The sequence below is a fragment of the Dermacentor andersoni genome, chromosome 11 (assembly GCF_023375885.2).
Source record: "Dermacentor andersoni chromosome 11, qqDerAnde1_hic_scaffold, whole genome shotgun sequence".
In the NCBI taxonomy this organism is placed as follows: Eukaryota; Metazoa; Arthropoda; class Arachnida; order Ixodida; family Ixodidae; genus Dermacentor; species Dermacentor andersoni.
The window spans coordinates 70,102,604-70,124,183 of record NC_092824.1 but is presented as its reverse complement, the minus strand read 5'-3'; the positions used below and the strand labels follow the sequence as shown (position 1 = coordinate 70,124,183).

General features: G+C 48.6%; 1 protein-coding gene and 1 pseudogene across 3 annotated transcripts in view; one reads left to right on the top strand and one right to left on the bottom strand.

Annotated features, from left to right (window-relative positions):
* LOC126517543 (DNA polymerase eta-like) overlaps positions 1-10,335 on the bottom strand; it is a 37,336-nt gene extending 27,001 nt beyond the window's left edge. For 2 of the 3 annotated variants that reach the window (XM_050167284.3, XM_072285445.1), the window contains exons 1-4: positions 10,082-10,334; positions 5,933-6,089; positions 3,762-3,896; positions 2,882-3,084 (exon numbers count right to left, since the gene is read on the bottom strand). In XM_050167284.3, coding sequence (XP_050023241.2) covers positions 2,882-3,084; positions 3,762-3,896; positions 5,933-6,089; positions 10,082-10,109 — 523 coding nt within the window. In that variant the 5' untranslated portion in view covers positions 10,110-10,334. Of the gene's footprint in view, positions 1-2,881; positions 3,085-3,761; positions 3,897-5,932; positions 6,090-10,081 lie in introns of all 3 variants that reach the window. The other variant, XM_072285444.1, reaches the window with a different exon arrangement.
* A 5,567-nt stretch (positions 10,336-15,902) lies between these two features.
* On the top strand, positions 15,903-18,201 carry LOC126518248 (probable ATP-dependent RNA helicase DDX5 pseudogene; annotated as a pseudogene).
* Positions 18,202-21,580: the final 3,379 nt, after the last annotated feature.

The following is a 21,580-nucleotide window of genomic DNA, read 5'->3' as shown; positions in this document are numbered from 1 at the left end:
AATGCTTTATTTTTCTTCACCACATGGCGAGGGTGAAGGCCTGACAGAAATGGCATTTGTGCCGTCCTTTCCATTCCTCTTATGTCCACATTTTGTACACCTGCGTTTTCAAACTATAAATCCCTGCCAACTCAGCTTTCCAGCGTTTTATATTGAGGGCTTCGCGTCTGTGGACCAGAGTTTAAAGGGCCCCTCACCAGGTCTGGCCATATTAAGCTGAAAAGTGCAGTGTATACAATGCACACCAACGATTGTGTCTGCTAAGTACTGTATTACATCACTACACACTGCGGAAAGAGCTGATATTTCAAGCAACACCTTTTGCCCTTCTCCTCACGGGTGGCACGCGCCCAGCTGAAGAGGTGACATATATGCACAAGTGCGCCTACGTACATGTATGTGCTGTGACGTTACTCATAGTGACACATGACTTCGAGGATTATTCAAGGCAACATCTGTTATTTGTGCAATCTGTTGCTTCAATAGACGAATTAAAGTTTAGAGAAATAATAAAACACACAAACCGAATGTCTGCGTGTTCTTGTTTTACTTCGTACCATAGCAAGAGATGTGTACTTCCGTCTCATCTGCTTGTTCCCATGTTGTTCAGAAGTGCGCGCAGACAACAAAACTATCTAATTTTCTACTGTGTTCCAGTGCACAATCATGCTCTCTGATCCCGTTGTGTCTGCCTCAGTATTCGTATGGCACTGACTTATACCACCAGTCAAGTGCTCTTGTGCACAGTGCGCAAAACTGTGTGCTGTGCGAAACGAGACAAACGCAACAGCTTGCGCGCAACAAAAGAAGGTGGGAAAAAAATAAAGGAAGGCGGGGCCTGGGATGTATGTATCACGCAGTCCTCGAGCAGGGTCTAGTGGAGGAATTTCGCTAGCGGATGTGAAGAAAAATAAAGCACTTGTACTTGCAACAACAAAAAAAGTGGAGAGGGTGCCTATGTCGGCAGTGAAGCTCGCCTCCTGAAACCGTGGGTTCACGGCACTGCAATATTTCTATCTCGGCTATTAATGAACCAAGTTGAAAAATTCTTGCAGTAGAACACTCCGTAGAGGGCACCTAACAACTTCCAGCATGTAACTTAAATTTTCTATATGGCCTGGTGAGGGGCCATCTAAGGAAGGTAGTTCTAAAGGGGCACTAAAGAGACCCGTTACATCAACTCACACTGATAAAGACTTCTTTCGAAACACTGTTTAATTAATTTCACGGTAATACCATATAGACTCACGTAAGGGCCGCACCTTTTTTTTCACACTTTTGACGAGATGCAGCCCTTACACAGGTCCAAACCTTTTGGGTCACCTCGGATGCCCGAATGTACCATTGCATCAGAGGTCAACATGCATCTCTCGCCCTCTAGTAGGGGCAGGCAGAAGTACGCAGCGTGTGCACTGGTACCCGCACGCAGCATCGAGCACCCAATGCAATTGCTTCTTCTATGGAAATTTTTCTTCCCAAATTTTGGGTTGCCAAGTTGGGGGTGAGAACCTTACATGGGTGCAGTCCTTACACGAGTCTATGCGGTATGCTCAATACTAGAAGAGAAAATGAAGGTCCAAGTTCCATGTGTTAAACTTTGCACTGGAACCCCAGAGCCGGTAAGCCGACGTGGCGTCATAGACGTCAAAGCATTTCCTTGTATTTTGGCTGTTGTGGCACAGTAAGACTTCTAGAAACATGCCAATTTCATTCCTTAGCTCACTTAGAATACAGTGCAGTCCATCTTTACCAATAAAAAGTGAACTAGGCCTGAGCAAACATTTTCAAAATCTATGTCATCATGGCAAGGTAGTGTGGAAACTTCAAGCAGACTTGTACATAACGAATTACATTTAATTAATTAATTAATTGTAATCTATTACATTCCTTGGTAGTATTGTAAATTAATGCTTACATTTTTTACTCAGTAATGCTCACTGCAATTCAATTACATTTTTCAGTAAGCAATTACAAGTAATTAGTTACTTTACTGACGAGACAAGCTGCAACAAGTGACGCAGCTTCAGTAAACTGAATTTCGCAGGAACTACTGTAGAACACCCAAGATCGTGCCACGCAGTAGCCTCGCGGACACGCATGTTCAGGCAGACAAACCTGGGAGCTCAATATTTGTTTCCTCTTGAAAACGCTCCGCAAGATGGCCGATGAATTGAACCAGTGCTGGACCACTTAGGACGTTATCGCATACAGACAACTTGCACAGCTTCTCAATGGCCCAACCAGGAGCGTTTTCTTCAAGTCCCAGCAACAATGAAACAACAAAGCACTGCACTTAAGAGGACCCAGATGCTGAGTAACAGCAATCTTGTCCGCAAGATGTCCGTATGTTACCCTAACCCCCAGCGCACATATCATGCAAGTTTTCATTGTAATAGCATGTATTCACAACAAAAATGAGGAATGATAACCAATGACATTTTTGAAAAGCATTTCTTAGCAAAGATAAGCAATGCAGAAAGTGCTGCTGATCACACACTGATTGCGTCAGGACATCTCATTCTGATTATGGCATCTGTGCAATTTTATAAAAAGTTATAAAAAGTAAAAATAATCTATTACTTTTAAGAAATTCCTCAATTATTTTCGTCTTGGAGTTATTGGTAACTAATCAATTACATTTCTGAAGGAAGAAATTGTAATTATTTACTTTTAGTTCTGTAATATGTACAAGTCTGACTTCAGGGCAACCGTCACCACTTCTGTTTCGTCGTTGCGTCTTTTCTCACTTACCACACCTCCTCTCATGCTAAGAGCAGCTTTTTCAAAGGGTAAGGTTGGTAATTTACTACTACAGATGGGATTATTTTTCTCTATAGTAGTGTCTGTTGAAAGCGATGAACCAAAAGACACCTGCACTCACTGGCATCGTCCACCCCACTCTGCGAGGCAGTTTTGGGCGTCTGGCCCAGGAATGTGTTGGGCATGGCATCCACGCTCTGAGGCAGTGGCACCGCCTTGCACGCTTCTGTGAGGTCCAGATACGCTTCGTCCACGCTGGCTCGTTCCACCACTTCGCTGAACTGGCACAGCACAGAGAGGACCTCGGCACCTGCGTCCCGATACCTGGCAAGATGTGAGCGCCAAAGCTTGTGCAGACTTACGGGCTCAAAATATTTTTTTTTTGTCCCTAAGTTTCTATTGCTTTCTCAAGTAACTGCCAACTTATAGTGGCTGGTCGATCCCAGCTGACAGATCCAGCAGCTACCCCAACCCAGGAAGGAGGGATAACATTCCAGCCAAATGCGCATCTACTTTTAAAGCTCAGAAATCCTGAGGTGGATGCAACAAAAGCTGGTTTCTTATTAAGGAACAAAACAATTAACATAATCCAGGCACCTCGCCAGAAAAATCACAGCGGTTGCCTTTTAATATATGTACATATTCTTGTTTTCAACTAATAAATAAATATCTCTCTCTCTCCACTAAATAAATATATATCTCTCTCCACTGCTGCATAACATGCCGACCGCAGTATTCTATAGCGGACTGAAGAGCAATTACAGTGAGAAGTATGCAGTTTTTGTAGCATGACAAACCCACTTAGGCCTTGAAGTCAAGATGTCACTCTTGGCAATGCTCTCGGTGACACAAGCTGTCTTCACTTTTGACATACGCAGTAAGGAACAAGTACGACTTTTGGTTAAACCTCAAGACTTCTATAGTTCAAATTTAAGCCATTCTCAGACAAGAAAGCAAAAGCATTCAGAGCCAACACTCTCATTAAGGGGATTCAAACTCACCTGGTGAGGTCAGCCTTGCCCCTGACCTCTGGCACTCGGAACAGGTGCAGATCCTTGGCCAACTTGGCGGCCTCCTCGCCCCTCATGCCACGCTTGACCCCACATGCCCTGGCCTCATAGTTGACCGCTATCAGCCTGCGAGTTACACCACTCATGGAAAGCCTGCACTCCTTCTTCGGTGCAAACATCAGCAAATCTGAATCAATTAAGAAGCTTTGAGGTAAGGGTGAGCAATGTAGCAGAGGCTGGTAAGCATGACGTCAGCCAGCCGAGCTTTAAGCACCATGTATGCGTGACCTCTTACATCACATTTTGTCTGTCTTTATAATGGTATTTGCCAAGTATTAAAAGCTTGTTCATCACCCACCTGTCAGTCGGCTCACATGCAAAAAGCGATTTTTAAAAAATGAAATCCAATACAGCAATTAAACAAACAGAGGCTTCAAATATCAAATGAAACACCAAATACTTTTCCACTTCACAAGAAATAATGTGGAAAAGAAAGGTATGAAAATCTGGTTTATATCTTTCAGCAGACGCAACACTACTTTGTGAAGACAGTTCAGCGTTTAAATGAGCAAGAAGTACTACATGGTCACCACAACTCTTGCACATTGTGGGCTTCTCACCCTGCAAGCATACCGGCCGCCGCAGTAAAGCCAGACAGTGAAGCTGAATTACAGGAGACGGGAGCTATACGAGAAAACAACATATCAGGGGTCGCGTGAGAGTCTCGCATCCCGACAACATGCAGTTGAAGCAGCTTACTGGCTGTATGCATAAAACTTTTTTCATTGCAAGAATTTTCCACTAAATCACAGGATACCTCTACACCCACAAATAACCAAATATCTGTAAACAAAATTTATAATCAAATTTTTGAAGACTGTCATATGAGATAAGTGTATATTGAATTTGCATCAAAAACTTAATGTACACACACACATACTTTCATTTCTTTGTTTCTTGCTTCTTGACCTTGTGCAGTCATGCAGGCATTGTAGTATCATGTTTGGGTTTAAGCTTTCCAGTTTTGGCTACATTGCTAAACAAACATTGCAAGCATTCTAGATATGTTTCACTTCGCAAGGCGAATAGTAAAAAAATTGGAACGAATTCACAGGATGACACCAGTTTCCAGATAATAATTCCCGAACTTTGCGAAGAAATGCATTGGCATTCCAGTTACTTTTGTGCTTCAACCGTCTTCCATCATGTGCAAGGAACCAGGGGAGGGGGGGGGGATAGTACTTCGGCAGCAACTGCGTATGGTGTGACTACGTGTCATCGTGCGGGCTTTATTTTGAAATGATCTGCTTTGGGAACAGAGTCGAGGTGGGCCGACAGCTCTTAGCTGTGCTGTGTACCCCCCACTCAGTTTGCGTTGACGCGATAGCACAAAGGTCACTTTGCTCGTTCCTGCTCCCGCGCTTCTTCACGCCACCGTTTTGACAGCGAGTGCCCGCGATCATGGAGTGTGATGTGTGCATGTCTGCCTGTGCACGCTGACACCATGCTTGTTAATTTAGTTAGTAAGCGAGTGTTTACAGGTTTATACGGCCAACAAACCTACCATCCTTACTTCTTATGGCAGTGTACTAATTTGCTGTCACAACTGATGCTTAGCCTTTCGGGCAAAACTAGATTGTATTCTAACAGAGCCGAGGACTGAACTTGGAAAGTTTGAAGAACTTAACTGCATCACAACAGCCCATACATATACAAGGACATACTTTGAAATTCGTAACGCTACATTGTCATGACAACACTGCAATTCCAGCGCCAAATACAAAACATGGAAGTTCGGCTTTCATTTCTTTCTGCTAGTAATCAAGCACTTCTCATGAAATAGATGACAATGAAGTTTTGGAAGAATACTTCGGCAGTTTGAACTGATTTAATGATTATCTTGAACGTCCCTTCGAGCAGGAGACACATGGAATGATGCAGCATTAGGTATCATATGTAAAGCATCTAAAAAATGGCTACTTTAACTGCTGGAGCATGTTTTAATTGTGAGAAAGTTGTTGGTCATGGCTGATGATTCAGCAACTAGTATGCTGCAGTGGTCGCCGAACTATACTGAGCATTTCCTACTTCATTATGCTACGATTTTTTTGGTAGCAATACGGAAGACTATGCGCCTATTCCACAAAACATTCCATACTAACCCTCCTCCTTGGAAAGTGTTGTACTGTGCCACCGCACAGGGCTTGCCGTTCCAGTCGGGAGCCAGCCGCTGCTCCACTTGCACGTAGAAGCAGTCCATGTCGACAAGCACCACCGCGCGGTGTCGAGGTGTAGGTGCAGTTGCCATGGCCTTTGCGGCTGCATTTTATCATCATCACCATCAGCCTATTTACGTCCACTGCAGGACGAAGGCCTCTCCCAGTGACATCCAATTACCCGTTTTGTCCCAGCTGACCCCATCTTATGCATGTAAATTTATTGATTTCGTACCACAAAGTACTCTGGTTGTCATTGACTGCACTTCCCTTCTCCTGGCACCCATTCTGTAACTCTGGTAGACTCCCATTAGTACTGCTTGCTTGAATGATGGAATGTAAATGATAGGTGTAATGTTCAGAGAGAGAAGAATACAGTGGTGTGGATGAAAGAGCAAGCAGGGGTGGCGATCTTCTTGTTAGCATTACAATAGGGAGAATTGTAGCTAGGCAGGCCATGTAATGCGTAAAGTGGATAACCGATGGCATTTCATGCAAACAGACAAGAAGGTAAGCAAAGGAGTGGAGATCAAAGATTCAAGCAATATCAGGTTACATAAGATTATCTGGTTAAACCACAGGTGGCAAGTGTAAGTGCTTACTTAGGTTGTCTAACTATGTTGGCACTCTCAAATTCCCCGATTTCTTTCTGATTTTCCCGAACTTCTTTCATGCAAATTCTTCGGCAGTCTATGACACTGGAGTTGAGGCACAAGAAGGAAAAAGATGCTAGTTTATAGCCTGCTAAGTTATTGTGCAAGCAAATAATTTTCAACAGCTGCTTACTACCTGCAAGCTGTAAATCAGGTGGGACCCACTGCAAGATTTGACTGAATCATGTGTTCCATGATAGACCAACCAATTGGCCAGTCATTCACTCACAACACCAGCGAATGACGCCACTGTTCGCAGACTGTGCAAGCTCAGTTGAAAATTTCGCTTCCTTCGGACATACCGCTAGCTTTGCGATCTACTGTCGGCAGCAATTTCCCTAAATCAAAGCAACGAAGGTGAAAATTCATTGTTCTTTCACTGAATTTTCCAGAATTGACACAACAAATTTCTAGAAAATTCCAGGTTTTCTCTGATGGTAGAAACCCTGTTATTTGCACAGATTATTGTGCAAAAATAATAGAGGGAAATCTCGCCCTGCTCTGTGTCATGCATGCTGCATGTATGGTGGGTTCAGCCAGCATGTGAATGACAAGTAGCATATTAATTTGCTCAAACTTGCAAATCGATCATTTGCAACAAAATACTGTAGATGCAACATTTTGCAATTATTATGCACAGAAACATATTGCCTTAACATGCTTATAAAAATAGGACTGATTAGAAATTAGAACAATAATGCATTATACTTTGTACGACACGTATGTCTGGAGCAACAAGCAGGCAGATTAGAGAGATCCATTTACTAACGATCATTACCATGGTAACTAAACAATTGCAGCTCCAGAGCTCCCTCTAGTAATTTCTGTAGGAAACAACCGTATTCATTCAAATGTAGGTCGACCTTTACTTTTTTTTTAGAAAATGTTATCTAAAGTCAACTACTGACCTATATTCATGACCAAAAAATCTTGACCTTTGCTTGGAACAAAGCTAGCAAAATTACCAAGCTAACTGAGTTCCTCTGTAGTGCTCACCGTAGATCCAATCTGGAGATTATATTCATGCTGGATTTAGAAAATGCTGCACATCCAATACACTCGACGCTTGCTAAGCATCTGACGAAGACGACTTTTCTGGCAGCACCAACAAAGATGCAGCTTGTTTTATCAACTAGCAAGATTTAGTAGCCAAGCTTATGATAAATAAAGGTGAGTCATGTTCCAATTTCATCATTTTTCTAAAAAGATATGCACCAACCTGTATTCGAACTATATTTCTTTTATTCCTCAGCATGTTCAACATATTCAACATATAGGGGTTGACCTAGATTCTCATTAAACCTGTTTTCAAGTAAATATGGCATACACCTTTTTGTATGCTGTTGCCAACTGGCTCTTCATATTTAGCTGGACGTAGAATCAGCAGCCTCGACTAGCCTTAACCAGATGATGTACCTGTTTGAGCACACCGAGTGCATGTGCTTTGCGTGTCACACGCTTGCAATTCTCAGGTGACAAAATACCTGCAAAACCTCTTTCTAAAGCACACCACATCAGTAGGAAGGAGCAAACATTTGTTCAGCACTTACCCATTCCCGTGCATGACAAAGAGCGTACGAAAAGTTTTTGTGAAAGTAAACGAAAGCCATTGCTTTAATTAATGCAACTGACACTGCCGCTTAGTTGGCCTCCAGGGCTCGTATTCACAAAAACACTCTTACGCTAGAATTGCTCATGAAAGAAATTCCAGTCAATCCTAATAACTGACATTAGAGGTACTCACTCACATACTCCCATCTAGTCCCACCCTACCTATGCTGGATATACTAACGAAGGTGACCTGACAACAGCAAACAGTACTAACGACCTAAACGTTTTGTGCATTTAGCCCCCAGTTGCCTCTGCACTGTTTAAAAGCTCAGAGGAGACGTGTTGTCCTCACAAACCAGTTACCTAGCGCCACGTATTCCATGAGCGCAACCATGATGCGGCCAGAACCCAACATTATTCTAGTTTTTTTTTTGTTTCTTTTCTTTTGGGGGGGGGGAGGGGCTATGTCCACCTGCAGCTCACTGCACCCTAATGTGATTTCTTCTCGAGCACACATTGCGCCTACCCTTTCCGAATAAATTTAATTTTGAGCTTCATCCATATTGTAGTTTACGCGTTTACATCTCTCGCAAACACAACCCGAATTATTTCGTTCTGCACTCGTACATTAAGTGTGTGTGTGTGTGTGTGTGTGTGTGTGTGTGTGTGTGTGTGTGTGTGTGTGTGTGTGTGTGTGTGTGTGTGTGTGTGTGTGTGTGTGTGTGTGTGTGTGTGTGTGTGTGTGTGTGTGTGTGTGTGTGTGTGTGTGTGTGTGTGTGTGTGTGTGTGTGTGTGTGTGTGTGTGTGTGTGTGTGTGTGTGTGTGTGTGTGTGTGTGTGTGTGTGTGTGTGTGTGTGTGTGTGTGTGTGTGTGTGTGTGTGTGTGTGTGTGTGTGTGTGTGTGTGTGTGTGTGTGTGTGTGTGTGTGTGTGTGTGTGTGTGTGTGTGTGTGTGTGTGTGTGTGTGTGTGTGTGTGTGTGTGTGTGTGTGTGTGTGTGTGTGTGTGTGTGTGTGTGTGTGTGTGTGTGTGTGTGTGTGTGTGTGTGTGTGTGTGTGTGTGTGTGTGTGTGTGTGTGTGTGTGTGTGTGTGTGTGTGTGTGTGTGTGTGTGTGTGTGTGTGTGTGTGTGTGTGTGTGTGTGTGTGTGTGTGTGTGTGTGTGTGTGTGTGTGTGTGTGTGTGTGTGTGTGTGTGTGTGTGTGTGTGTGTGTGTGTGTGTGTGTGTGTGTGTGTGTGTGTGTGTGTGTGTGTGTGTGTGTGTGTGTGTGTGTGTGTGTGTGTGTGTGTGTGTGTGTGTGTGTGTGTGTGTGTGTGTGTGTGTGTGGTTGCCCACCTTATCAAGCTGCCATAGGCAGTTCGGAAAAGCTCAAGTAAAACGTAGTGTTTTTTTTTTTTTCCTAATGATTTTCATGTCACTAAAGGGGGTGTAAGCAACTGTAATCGCACGCGAAAGTTTCGGCAAACTCACGTCCAATGCTCTCGTTCGTCAGAAAGCAAAACACCGCCGCGTTAAAGGTTTCCGCATGGCGATCAATGAACATAGCAATATTGCTAAGGAACGGCCTTTTGGATAGGCGACAGAAACTTGAGAAAGTTCCGACAAATTTTCGAAAAGTGCAACGTGGCCGAAGTTTAGATATGCAGCAGTTGCAGTTGCAATAGCACCGTTCAATACGAAAGAGAGCGGCTGATCGCGACAGCGCCAGCAGAACTACGAGATATCGTGAAACGCAAGGGAGGAGACAAGAGCGATCTGCGTACGCAAACACTCGTTTAACACACGGCACTGAAAGAACACAAGAAGTCGCGCTCGCATCGGACGAAAACAGTTGAACAGAAAGATCACTGGCACTCGCAAGTCTATCGCGGAGTTGCAATATATGGCACGGCCTACCTTGAAACAACAATGTCAGTCTTCTCATCGGTTATTTCTTGCCCGTACTAACCGCTGGCATGTTCGTCCTTGCTGTTCTATTGATTGGCAATGTAGTCGAAGCAGTTGAAGTGGCTGAAACCACGCTGAAACCATAGAGAAAGAAATTCTGAAACTGGAAGCAGCGGGCAACAGCAGACCAGCAGCAAACTGAAAACGCGGGCGAGGCGGGCTTTTTGTCAGCAGCACGTTCGAGCATGTTTGAGCATGGTTGCCAACATTCGGCTGCTGTTTCGCTAACTGCAAATATAGACGTAAGCAAAGTTGTTCGCAGAATAGGATGTGCTAATGTACTAAATCGTTAACTTTACTATATAATAATTTAACGTGAACAACACTGCATTTTCTGAAAGAGATATATTCTGTGCAGCATCGTGGAGATGCGGTAGCGCTTGTCAGTTTCGGTATTCGCCGCTCCTGCAGTTCTGCAAGCGGTTCTGCAACTTTAACGATGTAATCTCTCCAGAATTTATCCCACAGTTCGGCACAGAAATATCAACAGGAATTCTACTGTTGTGCAGGTCAATTATAGTTGCCACATCGAGGCTGGGTCCCTCAAGCGTTCATAAAACCCCTTAAAATTCGTAAAGTAGCGACACTCTTCTCCTCCGCCTTCACTCCTCCTCGTTTCTCCTCTCTTTCACGCTCCCTCCTCGACCGTGGCGCCGCCTACACCACTCGAGCGTAGCCAGTTTGTATAGGTGTTCTGTGGCAGCAACGGCGCCAATATGCGCTTCTCGCCACTCCGTAGACGCTTCTGGAGCGAAAATGGCTCTGAAGCACGGCGCGAGGGTCCACGTGGTGCTACTCGGCCAATAGCGACGCGGCGTCGGCCTCGGCCAGAGGGCGCGAGGAGGAGGTGAGTGAGTGAGTGAGTGAGTGAGTGAGGAAACTGTTGTGAACGCCTGCAGAACGGTTACCCTTCCCCTGTTAGGGAGGCGTTACCGTGACGCGGCCATGACGTCTACGCGGCGTGTGGCGCCTCTACTTCGGCCGCGGCCGCACTATTCCCTTTGGTCGACCGCGTCTGCCCCTCTGTTGGGGTGGCAGCCTCCCTCCGGTTTCGCTCGGTCGTTGCCTTTCGAGGGCCGCCGAGATCTGCTGGACGGCCTGGGTTTGGACATCTTGGTCATAGCATCTCGTTGCGGCCTCGAGCCGCGGCGGGATCGTTGTTATTGTTGCAGCTTCATGCGGATTCTTGGCACAGTCCCAAAGGATGTGAGCTGCAGTGGCTCTTTCCTTTCGGCACACACAACACAGATCACTTTCATAAACACTTGGACACACGTGCCTCATCAGCACCGGGGTGAATAATGACCCCGTTTGAAGTTGTCGATATAAAACCGCCTCCTTACGGGTCAAGCCCGGATGAGGTGGCGGCATAGTCCTTCGCTCTAGTCGGTACCATTTCACAATTTCGTTATAGGAAGTCATTTTGTCCTTGGTTTCCCACCACCACGACGGGTCGGCTGTAGTAGCAGCGGCACGGTTGGTTAGTCCTCGCGCCGCCGCGTTCACCGTCTCGTTGTGGTTAGCGTTGCCGCGATCCGACACATCACTGCCCATGTGGGCCGGAAACCACTTTATCACCACACACCGACTTTCACTCGCGAGATCGACCACGCGCAACACACGCGCGGCTTCACCACACACCCTTGCTCTGTCGTAATTTTTCACTGCCGTCCTAGAATCACAGAGCACAGTCGTGCACTCGGGGTCGGCGATGGCCAAAGCAATGGCCACCTCCTCGGCTTGATGCGCGCCTCGAGTCCGCACACTCGCAGCTGTTCTCGTTGAGGAGGTGGCATTCTTCAAAGCGTGACGCTACTTTACGAAGTTTAAGGGGTTTTAAGCGTTCAACCGTGGTTCAACCTAAGATGCGATTTCGTCATGCGTGGTTCGGTGGCAAACAAGAGAACTAAATTATTATAAATGTCAAATTCTTCACATCAATAGTTCGTGTCAGTTCAAATTGAAAATTTTAGATTGTGTATGTTCCCTGATCAGAAGGGCGATGAACTTCTTAGGCACGGGCACCATTTCATGAGTGAAGTTCCTTCGTGCGTTCGCTGAGGGCCCTCCGATTCGAAAGCACTCGCTCGTCCGTCGTTTGAATCTAGCTTTAGCGGTGTATATAGTGCGATTCACGTTAAGCTCGATGGTGAGGGTTCGACTCCAGCCGTGGCGGCCGCATTTCGAGGCTCGTGTACTTGCGTGAGCGTTCAAGAGCCCTAGGTGGACAAAATTACTTAAATGATATTGCGCGACAAAAAACGACACGGACGTGAGAGACGACACACCAAGTCTCTCACGTTCGTGTCGTTTTTTGTCGCGCAATATCATTTAAGTAATGGATTACCAACTTGCCCGGAATGCTGCTCTCATTAAGGACAAAATTAACCCGAAGTCTCCCATTACGGCATGCCCCTCGATCATAATCAGATCGTGACTTTGGCACGTAAAACCCCAGAATTTCTTTCATTAAATACCTGAGGTACTAACGCGTCTTCTCCGATTCGCAGACCTAGCCACGAAAAGCGTAGCCATACGCTTTCATTTATATATATATATAGACACACACCACACACACACGACTCATAAACATTTATATTCAGATCCCGTACCGTTATAGCTCTCGCGTTCGGATCAGTCGTCCGACTCTTACGGTTAATAACTTGATTAGCCTAATTTTACTAATTACTTTTTCATCGCTACCCGAATAAGTCGCTTAAGCATCGCACGGAACATAGGACGCATTTTCGGAAGCATCCTCTATATGGCAGTTTTTTAACTCTCATATGTTTGTGCAACCGTATCGGCGACGACGTAATAATCATCACATAAGTATTTTGTAGATTTTTTTAAAAGATACCCCGAAGGCAAGGAGGTCAATCGGTATAAAGTCGATTCGCTACTACCCTGCTTACTATCCTGCACAGGAAGAGGAGCGAATTTGGAAAGAGAGAGAGCGAAGAAGCAAACGCTCCTCGCGCGTTGTCCTTGATCGCTGCGTCACAATTAGTTATCGCAATGAGTACAGCTGCAGTTCCCGAATGCCACCGAATTTCGACGCACCGCCACGATAAAACCGTCTGTTTACGCGGTAACAATAAATGTTCGCGAGACCTATTTCTTTCCTCCATCTTTCTCTTTTACCCGCCAAAGCGAATGGTTGAACATCTGCGCCAAAATATGAGTATAAAAAATTCTGCGGATCCCACGGACTGTGGGAATCGATGTAAGCGAAGCTTTCTGTGCCGTTTGCTTTGATTGACGATAATTAGCGGTGATGTTGATGGCGAATGTGTAATTTTTTCAACATTTAGTCCAATACGAGAGTGGCGAGTTGATATTGAATGTTAACTTGTGTGCACCACTGATGTTTGTCTGCGTATAGCACACAGAACACACAGGGAGACGTGTTTGCTTGAGGCGTTGTTGTGCATCTGTTAATAATCTCTGAGAGGGTTGAGCATTGATTCACATGGCACATCGCATCGTGGCAGAAGTCGTAAACTTTAATCCAATTATGGAGCTGTACGTGCCAAAACCACCAATGGATTATGAGGCAGGCTGTAGTGGCGCGCTCCGGATTAATTTTGTCACCCTGGTGTTCTTTATCGTGCACCTAAACGCAAGTACACTAGCGTTTTTTACAGTGAAGCTGTATATGGCTAGCCGATTCGTCCGTCCGTCCGTCTGTCGGTCCCTGTACGCCGAAAACTGCTCCGGCGCAACCCCATGTGCATGCGCGAAAAAAGTAAAGAGAGTGAGAGAAGAAATGAGAAGAATGAGAAGAAGAAATGAGAAGAATGAGAAGAAGAAATGAGAGGCGCGCGGTTAGCCCACAGCACCTAATAGCACAAGGCCTGTTTACTCCGATCCATGACGTCACGCTACCTGGCCCGAAATTCCCGTCTACGAGGCTCGCGTGATGACAGTGGTGACGTCAAAATCATTGTTGTCTACTCGGGAGCATCCCCACTTGACGCCATGGATAAGTGTGAAAAGGCCTTGTGCTATCTAGGTGGTGATTAGTTGCGCCAGTAGTAACGTCGTTGCCCTCCGTCGCAGCCGAGCGCGCGCAGTTTCTCTCCGGCCCCGAAATGGGTAGGCCACGCGTCACACTTACTCCTCAGGAGCAGGCAGCTTTCGATCAACAACGCCGTGAGCAGAACCGGGGACGAGGTCGTCTACGCCGTGACGATGCTGCAGCCCGGGCACAAGAACAGGCTCGTGAAACCGAGCGCAAGCAGCAACTGCGTACCGAGGATCCGGCAACCATCTGTACGGACTGCTTGGACGGTGATTTTTTCAGAAATAGCAGAAGCGTACCGTACTGTACCTTCCGTTTGCCCGCAACCGCTGTTTCATTGCTTTTCCAAGTCATCGTTTCCCTGTCCCGCTCTCTCCCCCTGTATGGGAACTGCAAGCGTGGCAAAGCTGTGCGTTGAGCTGTCCCATTTAAAACCCCTTAAACTTCGTAAAGTAGCGACACTCTTCTCCTCCACGTTCACTCCTCCTCGTTTCTGCTCTCTTTCACGCTCCATCCTCGACCGTGGCGCCGCCTACACTGCTCGAGCATAGCAACGGCGCCAACATATGCGCTCCTCGCCACTCTGTAGACGCTTCTCGAGCAAAAATGGCGCCGATGCACGGCACGAGGGCCCACGTGATGCTATTAGGCCAATAGCCACGCGGCATCGGCCAGAGGAGGAAGCGGCATTCTTCAAAGCGTGCCGCTAATTTACGAAGCTTAAGGGGCTTTAGTCCCCATCCGCTGCCTCCTCTCCCTCTGCTCTCTACAGTTCTATCTATACTCGCTGACAACTTCCTGTGGCATGAAGGGAAATTTGCTACGGAGGCAAAGCGCGCACAAGTGACAGCGCTTCTGAAAAGAGTCCCGCGTTTTAATCCACGTCCGTTTAGGTTGGCGAAGACAGAACATACACACCTTACCAGCAACAGTTAAATAAGACAGAACACACCACTGAGTTTACTTATTCCCTTCCGCGTCTAGGGAAACGCGAAACCGTCGCACGTGGAAGCTGCATCGATCCAAGCGTCTGTTCAGAGCAACCATAAGCACTTTCAAACGCTGGCAGACTACTGGGCGCAGTAACACATATGCAGCAGGCACGCGCCCGTAGCTTTTCCTTCATTGCCTCAGAAATTTGTCCGCGAGTATACCTCCCCTCTGGACTTGCACGTTAGCGGAAGGGTAAGCGCCGCACTTTCTGCAAGGGTTTTGAGGAAGGGGGGAGGAGTCACGGATAATTACAGCTGCCAAGAAGCTAATGTGGCGACACCCAGGCAGTTTCAGAGCGTATTGTGCCCATGCCACGCGATGGAAAGGTCCAAACGAGTTTCTCGCGTCGACTTTCCTCTCTGCCACGCTCCTCCCTTGTATCACATGCTCTGAACCACCCGTGTACCATGCATTGGGGTCACGTTAAAGAACCCCAAGTGGGCAAAGTTGACCCGGAGTCCCCCCTACGGCGTGCCTCCTTATCACGTCTTTGTTTTGGCAACCCAAAACCCCAGAATTTGTTTTTTTAACTGTTCTGCAAGTTCTGAAGCGGCACTGTCTTGCTCAGAGATATGTCGGGTTGCTCTGCGTCTCATCTTGCAGCTTCTTGCGCGCGCACAGCTGACCACTGCCATCATATCGCCTATCCGATACAAGGGTTACATGGTAACGTACAAGGGTTCCATACAAAGGCCACATGGTAACAGAAGGGATATTTATTGAGGTCCGAGTGCCTGCTAAGCCCTAACAAGCTAATCTGATCTAAGCTATGAACATGCTAAGCTGGTCATTCTGAAGCCCAGGCGCTAGGAGGCGTGTCGATCAAGGGTGTTTAGTTTTGTAAAACGCTAATATGCGCTCGGGCCTATAGCCGCCCCCTGACAATAGTAGCCGGTTGTTCATAGTGATGTTGATAGTGCCCAGTGGTTAGCTCTTATGTCCACATATACTACACTGCCGTTTCAATGGTGAATCTACTGGTCAGAAGGAGACGAAGGCGAAGCAGGCGGTAGAGAGAGAGAGAAAGGAAAGGAAGGACAGGGAGGTTAACCAGAGATTATCTCCGGTTGGCTACCCTCTACTTGGCGGAGGGGCAAAGGGATGCAATAGGTGAGAAAGAAAGGATAAAAAAAGGAAAAAAACCTAAGCACACGCAAGCAGGCGGTAGCGGCACGAAGAGATTATTGACCTCTTATAAAAATTTTACCGTCTCAAACTGGTAATCTTCTTGTAATATCCGCCTAATTTAACCACCAGATTCATGGCCAATCCCCCACTGTGGGTATGCGCCACAGCCACTCAGGTTAACAACAACGACATATTACCTTTCTTCCTATGGGTAAAAAACATATCACCTAGTAAGAGACGGAATTCGCGAAAATCTTCAAGGTATTCACGATGTCCGACCCAAGGGCAAGGGGCGATTACCCTTTTATTTTGCTGAGCCGTGAACGCGAAGGGCCGGAGAAAGGCAAAAGCCAGGTGGAAGCGGACCTCCGCAAGCTAAAGTGGGACTTGATCCAGTTGCAGCCCTTCGACAAGAACATCTACCGGGAGCACCCAACCACGGCAAGTCGGTCTGCCCACGATGTGGACTACTATCGGCGCGTTAACCGCATAACGGTCAAAGGGTGCGGAGCGGCCAAGCCAATCCTGGGCTTCGAAGAGGTGTCGTTTCCCGACTACATCATTGACGCTCTCCGGGACAAGCGGAACAGCGGTTCGCCCAGCTGCATCGAGGCCCAGTGCTGGCCCATTGTTCTCGGTGGTAGAGACTTTTTGGGCGTCGTTCAGGCGGGGTCGCGCAAGACGCTCGCCTACGTCCTTCCCGCCGTCATGCACGCATTAAGCATCCAACGGCTCCGGCAATACGGCGACCAGCCCATTGTCGTCGTGCTGGCACCGACGCGGGAGCTGGTCCATCAGATCCACCGCATGCTCGGCGACTTCGGAGAGTTATCGGGATTGCGTAGCGTTTGCGTCCACAGCGGCGTACGGAAGGACACCCAGCACACCGAGCTCGCTGGGGGCTGTGACGTCTGCGTCGCGATGCCCGGCCGCCTCCTGGAGTACATTAAGGAAAGGAGGGTGAACCTGCATGGGTGCACTTTCTTGGCCATCGACGAGGCGGACCGGATGGTGACCATGGGGCTAGAGTTGCAGGTGCTCAAGATCGCCGAGCAAATCCGGCCGGACCGCCAGACGGTGATGTGGACGGGCTCCTGGCCCGAGGGCATGCGGCCATTCGTCGAGTCGCTGCTCGAGGAGTACGTCCAGGTGACCTTCGGCTCCGCGCAGCCGCGAGTCAGCCGAGACGCAAGACAGACCGTCTACGTCGTGAACGAGCCCGAGAAAGAGCGCATGCTCACGGAGCTCCTCGACGACTTGCTCAAGGACAACGGCGACAGGGCGATAGTGTTAGTAAGGACGCAGGGCGCGGTGCACGAGCTGACGTGGAAGTTGCGCCAGAACGACTGGCGGCCCGTCGGCTTTTGCCGCGGTATGACGGATCAGCAACGCCAGTGGGCGCTAAGCTCGTTTCGTTCCGGAAGCTCTCGCGTCCTGGTGTCCACCCACGGGTCCGGGCGGGACCTGGCCATCGAGGACGTGCGATCTGTGGTCAACTTCGACTTCCCGGAGAGCTTGCACGACTACACACTGTGCGTCAACCATCTGGTGAGCGTCGCCGACGGTGGCGAAGTGTACACTTTCTTCACGCCTAACGACAGACGCCACGCCGACGACCTCGTTGCCATACTGCGGGATGCCAAGCAGATGGTGAGACCCTCTCTGTTGAAGCTCTCGAAGGAGTCTGGTGCCCGCGGAATGCGCGGTCGCAGAGCCAAGCGGTGACAGCGATCTACACACTGGCAGCTTCAATTACGTTCATGCGTCGATGTGGTCCACGCCTCTTCATGCTTTCGGAGAAGCTTGTGCTGGAATATACTGCACCCGATTATCTGGCTTCGTGGTCAGTATAGAAAAAAAGACAGTTCTTGCTACTCTAGTAAAATTCACAACTTCCAAAATTAAAAGTGCACTACCAAATACACTAAGACTTAGTTGCCTTCAAACGTTCACGAAGCTGACATCAGTCACATTCTTATGTATTTCTTCGCGTTTTTGTGATCACTTCAACGGCCAGTGTTATCTTTCCTGGAACGTTATCGAATGCTTAGTCCACGCACCAGCGTGTGTAGAGGGGGCTTTAGAAATGGCAGAAAGAGAATGTGCCTACGTTAATTGGCTGTGAAGCTCGCCTCTTGGCAACATGAGAACGCGATATTTATATTTCTCCAATCTCCTCTTTACTGAAGCAATTTGAAAAATTATTGCGCTTAAAACGCTCCTAAGACGATGCTCTACAACCTCATGTTTTAGGCCGGCTAGGTAGCAGCCTCCTATTGAGGCACCCTATTCTGCGCATGACTAAATTCGCAGCGGGGCCTAGCGAGAGGCCCTTCAACGCGTTGCGCATCATTAAAAAAAAAAGGGGGGGGGGGTCGGAATCCACGGTGTAAACTATCCACGATATTTGCCCTTTCCATTACCGCCAATACACACTATAGCAGTAAGATCCTCCGGAAACGGCCTCATTGTGCACGTAACCGTCACCACAATGTTTCTCCCTTGGGGTCCTGCAGCGAATTTTGAAAGGAGCCAGCTCGTACATACGAAGCTTACAAAACTTAATCGCATGTGCTCGTGTGAGAGCCACTCAATTTACCACGTTATTCGGATGAAAAGACGGCGTGCGAAAAGAAATACACGCAATTTCGCTCCACGTACTACTCGGCGCTTGTCACGTCTGCGAATATCATACATATGAGCAGAACTTCGCTGGCGGGCCTCTGTGTTTTCTGTTCTAGAGGCTGCAGTAGCCTTGAATGACTCGGCAATAATCCGCACCAGCAGGATTTCGGGACGGCTAGGATGCGCTTGCCGTCGCACAAAACGCAACCTCACGCAAAAGGGCGCGTGGTCGAGTCGGCGCAGTCAGCGTTCCAATCTGCCCGCTAGGGGAAGAATCGGCGTTGGTGGCGCGGGCGGGACCTTGAGGTTGCATCGACTCCATGGCACGGTACGGACGCTTGCTGGCGGCGTTCGGCGTGGAGCTTCTTTTCGAGGCGTCTCACCCGACTGAGCGTGCGCCTATCGAAGCGAGCATTGTCCTGCGCTTCCTTCCGACATAACGGCGCTTCCCGCGAGGAACGATGGACGGCTGGAGCTACACGCTGACCGGGTTCGGCGACTTCCTCGAGCTGCGACGCGTCACGTTCGCCGAGCCCATGCCGGCCAGCCGAGTCTGCGGCGTCTGCGGTCTCCTGCCTTCCCTCGCGCTGGCGCTTCCCTGCGGCCACGTTCTGTGCGACCTCTGCGTGGCGCAGATCGCCGCGTCCGAAGGCTGCCCTCTCGACGGGAGGAAGTTCTCGCTCGCCGACGTTCGCTCGAACACCTTCGAGCTCTCCGAGCTCGACCAGTGCCGCGTCTTTTGCGCAGCCGGCGATGGCAGCGGCCACGAGTGCGGCTTCGCCGGCAAGCTCTCCGAACTGAAGAGTCACCTGACCCTGTGCGGCAACGGCGAGGCCAAGTGCGGCAAGTGTCATCGACCCGTCGTTCGGGGCCTAGCCGTGCACCATTGTCGGCATTGCGCGGGCGATACAGTTCAGCAGAAGGCGGCGGTAGGTGGCGCTGCCGTCGGACGACTCGGAGGCACCAGGAAAGACCTCGACGGAGGCTGCTCGCGAGTGAGGACGCCGAGCAGGAACGCTGCCGTTAACGCCGTTAACGCCGCAAATGCATTGGCCGAAAGAGTGGCCGGTCTCGAACGCGAGTTGCTCGAGGTGCAGAAAAGGTGTCGCAGCGGCGGCGGCGACGACGACAAACAAAGATCGTCGTCGCTTCGGGCTTCCGAAACCACGTCGGCAACGATAATCCCGGGACCTTACCGCGCCGCTTCGGGACCCGGTGTCTTGATCACCACTTGCAAGTTTGCCAACGTTTACGCCGGCCACGAGTCGCTGAACGAGGAGAAGAAGGAGCTGAGGATGTCGAGCGACACGTACACGCTCGGCGGTTACACGTTCCGGCTGGACTGCGAATTCTCCAGATGCGAGGGCGAGACGTGCGTGCGTTTCATTCTCTTCTTGCGCGACGGCGAGTGGGACGGTCACGTGGAGTGGCCCTTCGGCAAGAAGGTGACCTTGATCGTCATGCATCCCAGGGACGCTGGCAACGACGTCCGTCTGCCGCTGCCCATGGACGAGTACAGGATGGTGAAGAAGCCCAAGGCCGGCGCTTGGAACTGGGGCCGATGGACGGACAAGATACGCTGGGAGAACGTCGAACTGCGGGGCTTTGTCGACAAGGAGACCCTCTACGTCAACGTCGAGTTCGAATGACGCGCGTTTGGGTCCGTGAGCTCGTCTTACACGTTGGGCGCATTTCAGTCGCAAGTAGGTTTGGTAACGCCTTGCTCGAGCAGTGTAGAATGCCCTGTATAGTGGTCTTATAGTTAGTCTCAGCCTTTTTTTTTTTTTTTTTACGGTTGACAGCCGAGTAGGAAGAACAAGACCAGTGTGGTCTCCGCGATTTCGCAGCTGAGGGCATATATAATGTATAATAGCATGCGTCCTATGTTCCCATGGCATTTTATGTTCGTCTTGTAGAGTTGGCTGCTTCAAGCTCGGCTAAATGGCGGCTTTCTTTGCTGTTTTAATAAAACTTTCGAGAACAACCGTCTTCGCCAATTCATCTGCGTCGCACGTTGGCCGCTACAGCGCCTGTATAGTGTTCAGTTCCGAATGAGTGTGACTGCAGTGCATAAGCGAATTCTGAAGGATTTGGTTTGACACGTGCCAACGCGACGCAGGGGCTATGATGGCCACCACTCGGTGTACCACGAGCGTTTTTTGCACTACCCGACACTCGAAATGCGGCCGGGTACTGAAGCCACCACAATTAGCACGAGGTCGCGAACTCTCGATTGATTCTACAGCGCGGACGCTCTTTGAAAGGCAGGCCCACTTCAGTTGCTGGTTCCACCGTAACACCTCTTTTTTTCAGGTAGAATTCGAGATGCGCGATAAACGTACTTGCTTGCCAGTAGACACGAACTCGGCAAAAAAAAAAAAAAAAAAAAGGCGGCGCACACGATCCAACCATGTACGAAAACAAAAGGTATACATGATTCAAGCATATATAGCTTGGCAAATAATTGCGTCGTTACTTTGTGGCATTCGCCCGCGCTGTACCCAACCTGTATGCACGCCTGCAGCATAAAATGGAGACAGACAGTCGTAGAGTTAAAGCCGCAGTGGAACTCCTCAGTCGACAGTTGGGCTGTATGCAAGGACAGCTTGAAAGCGTTAACTACAAATAGGATATATTGGGGTCGGTACAAGTGCTGTCGATGTTGGCTGCACTATATT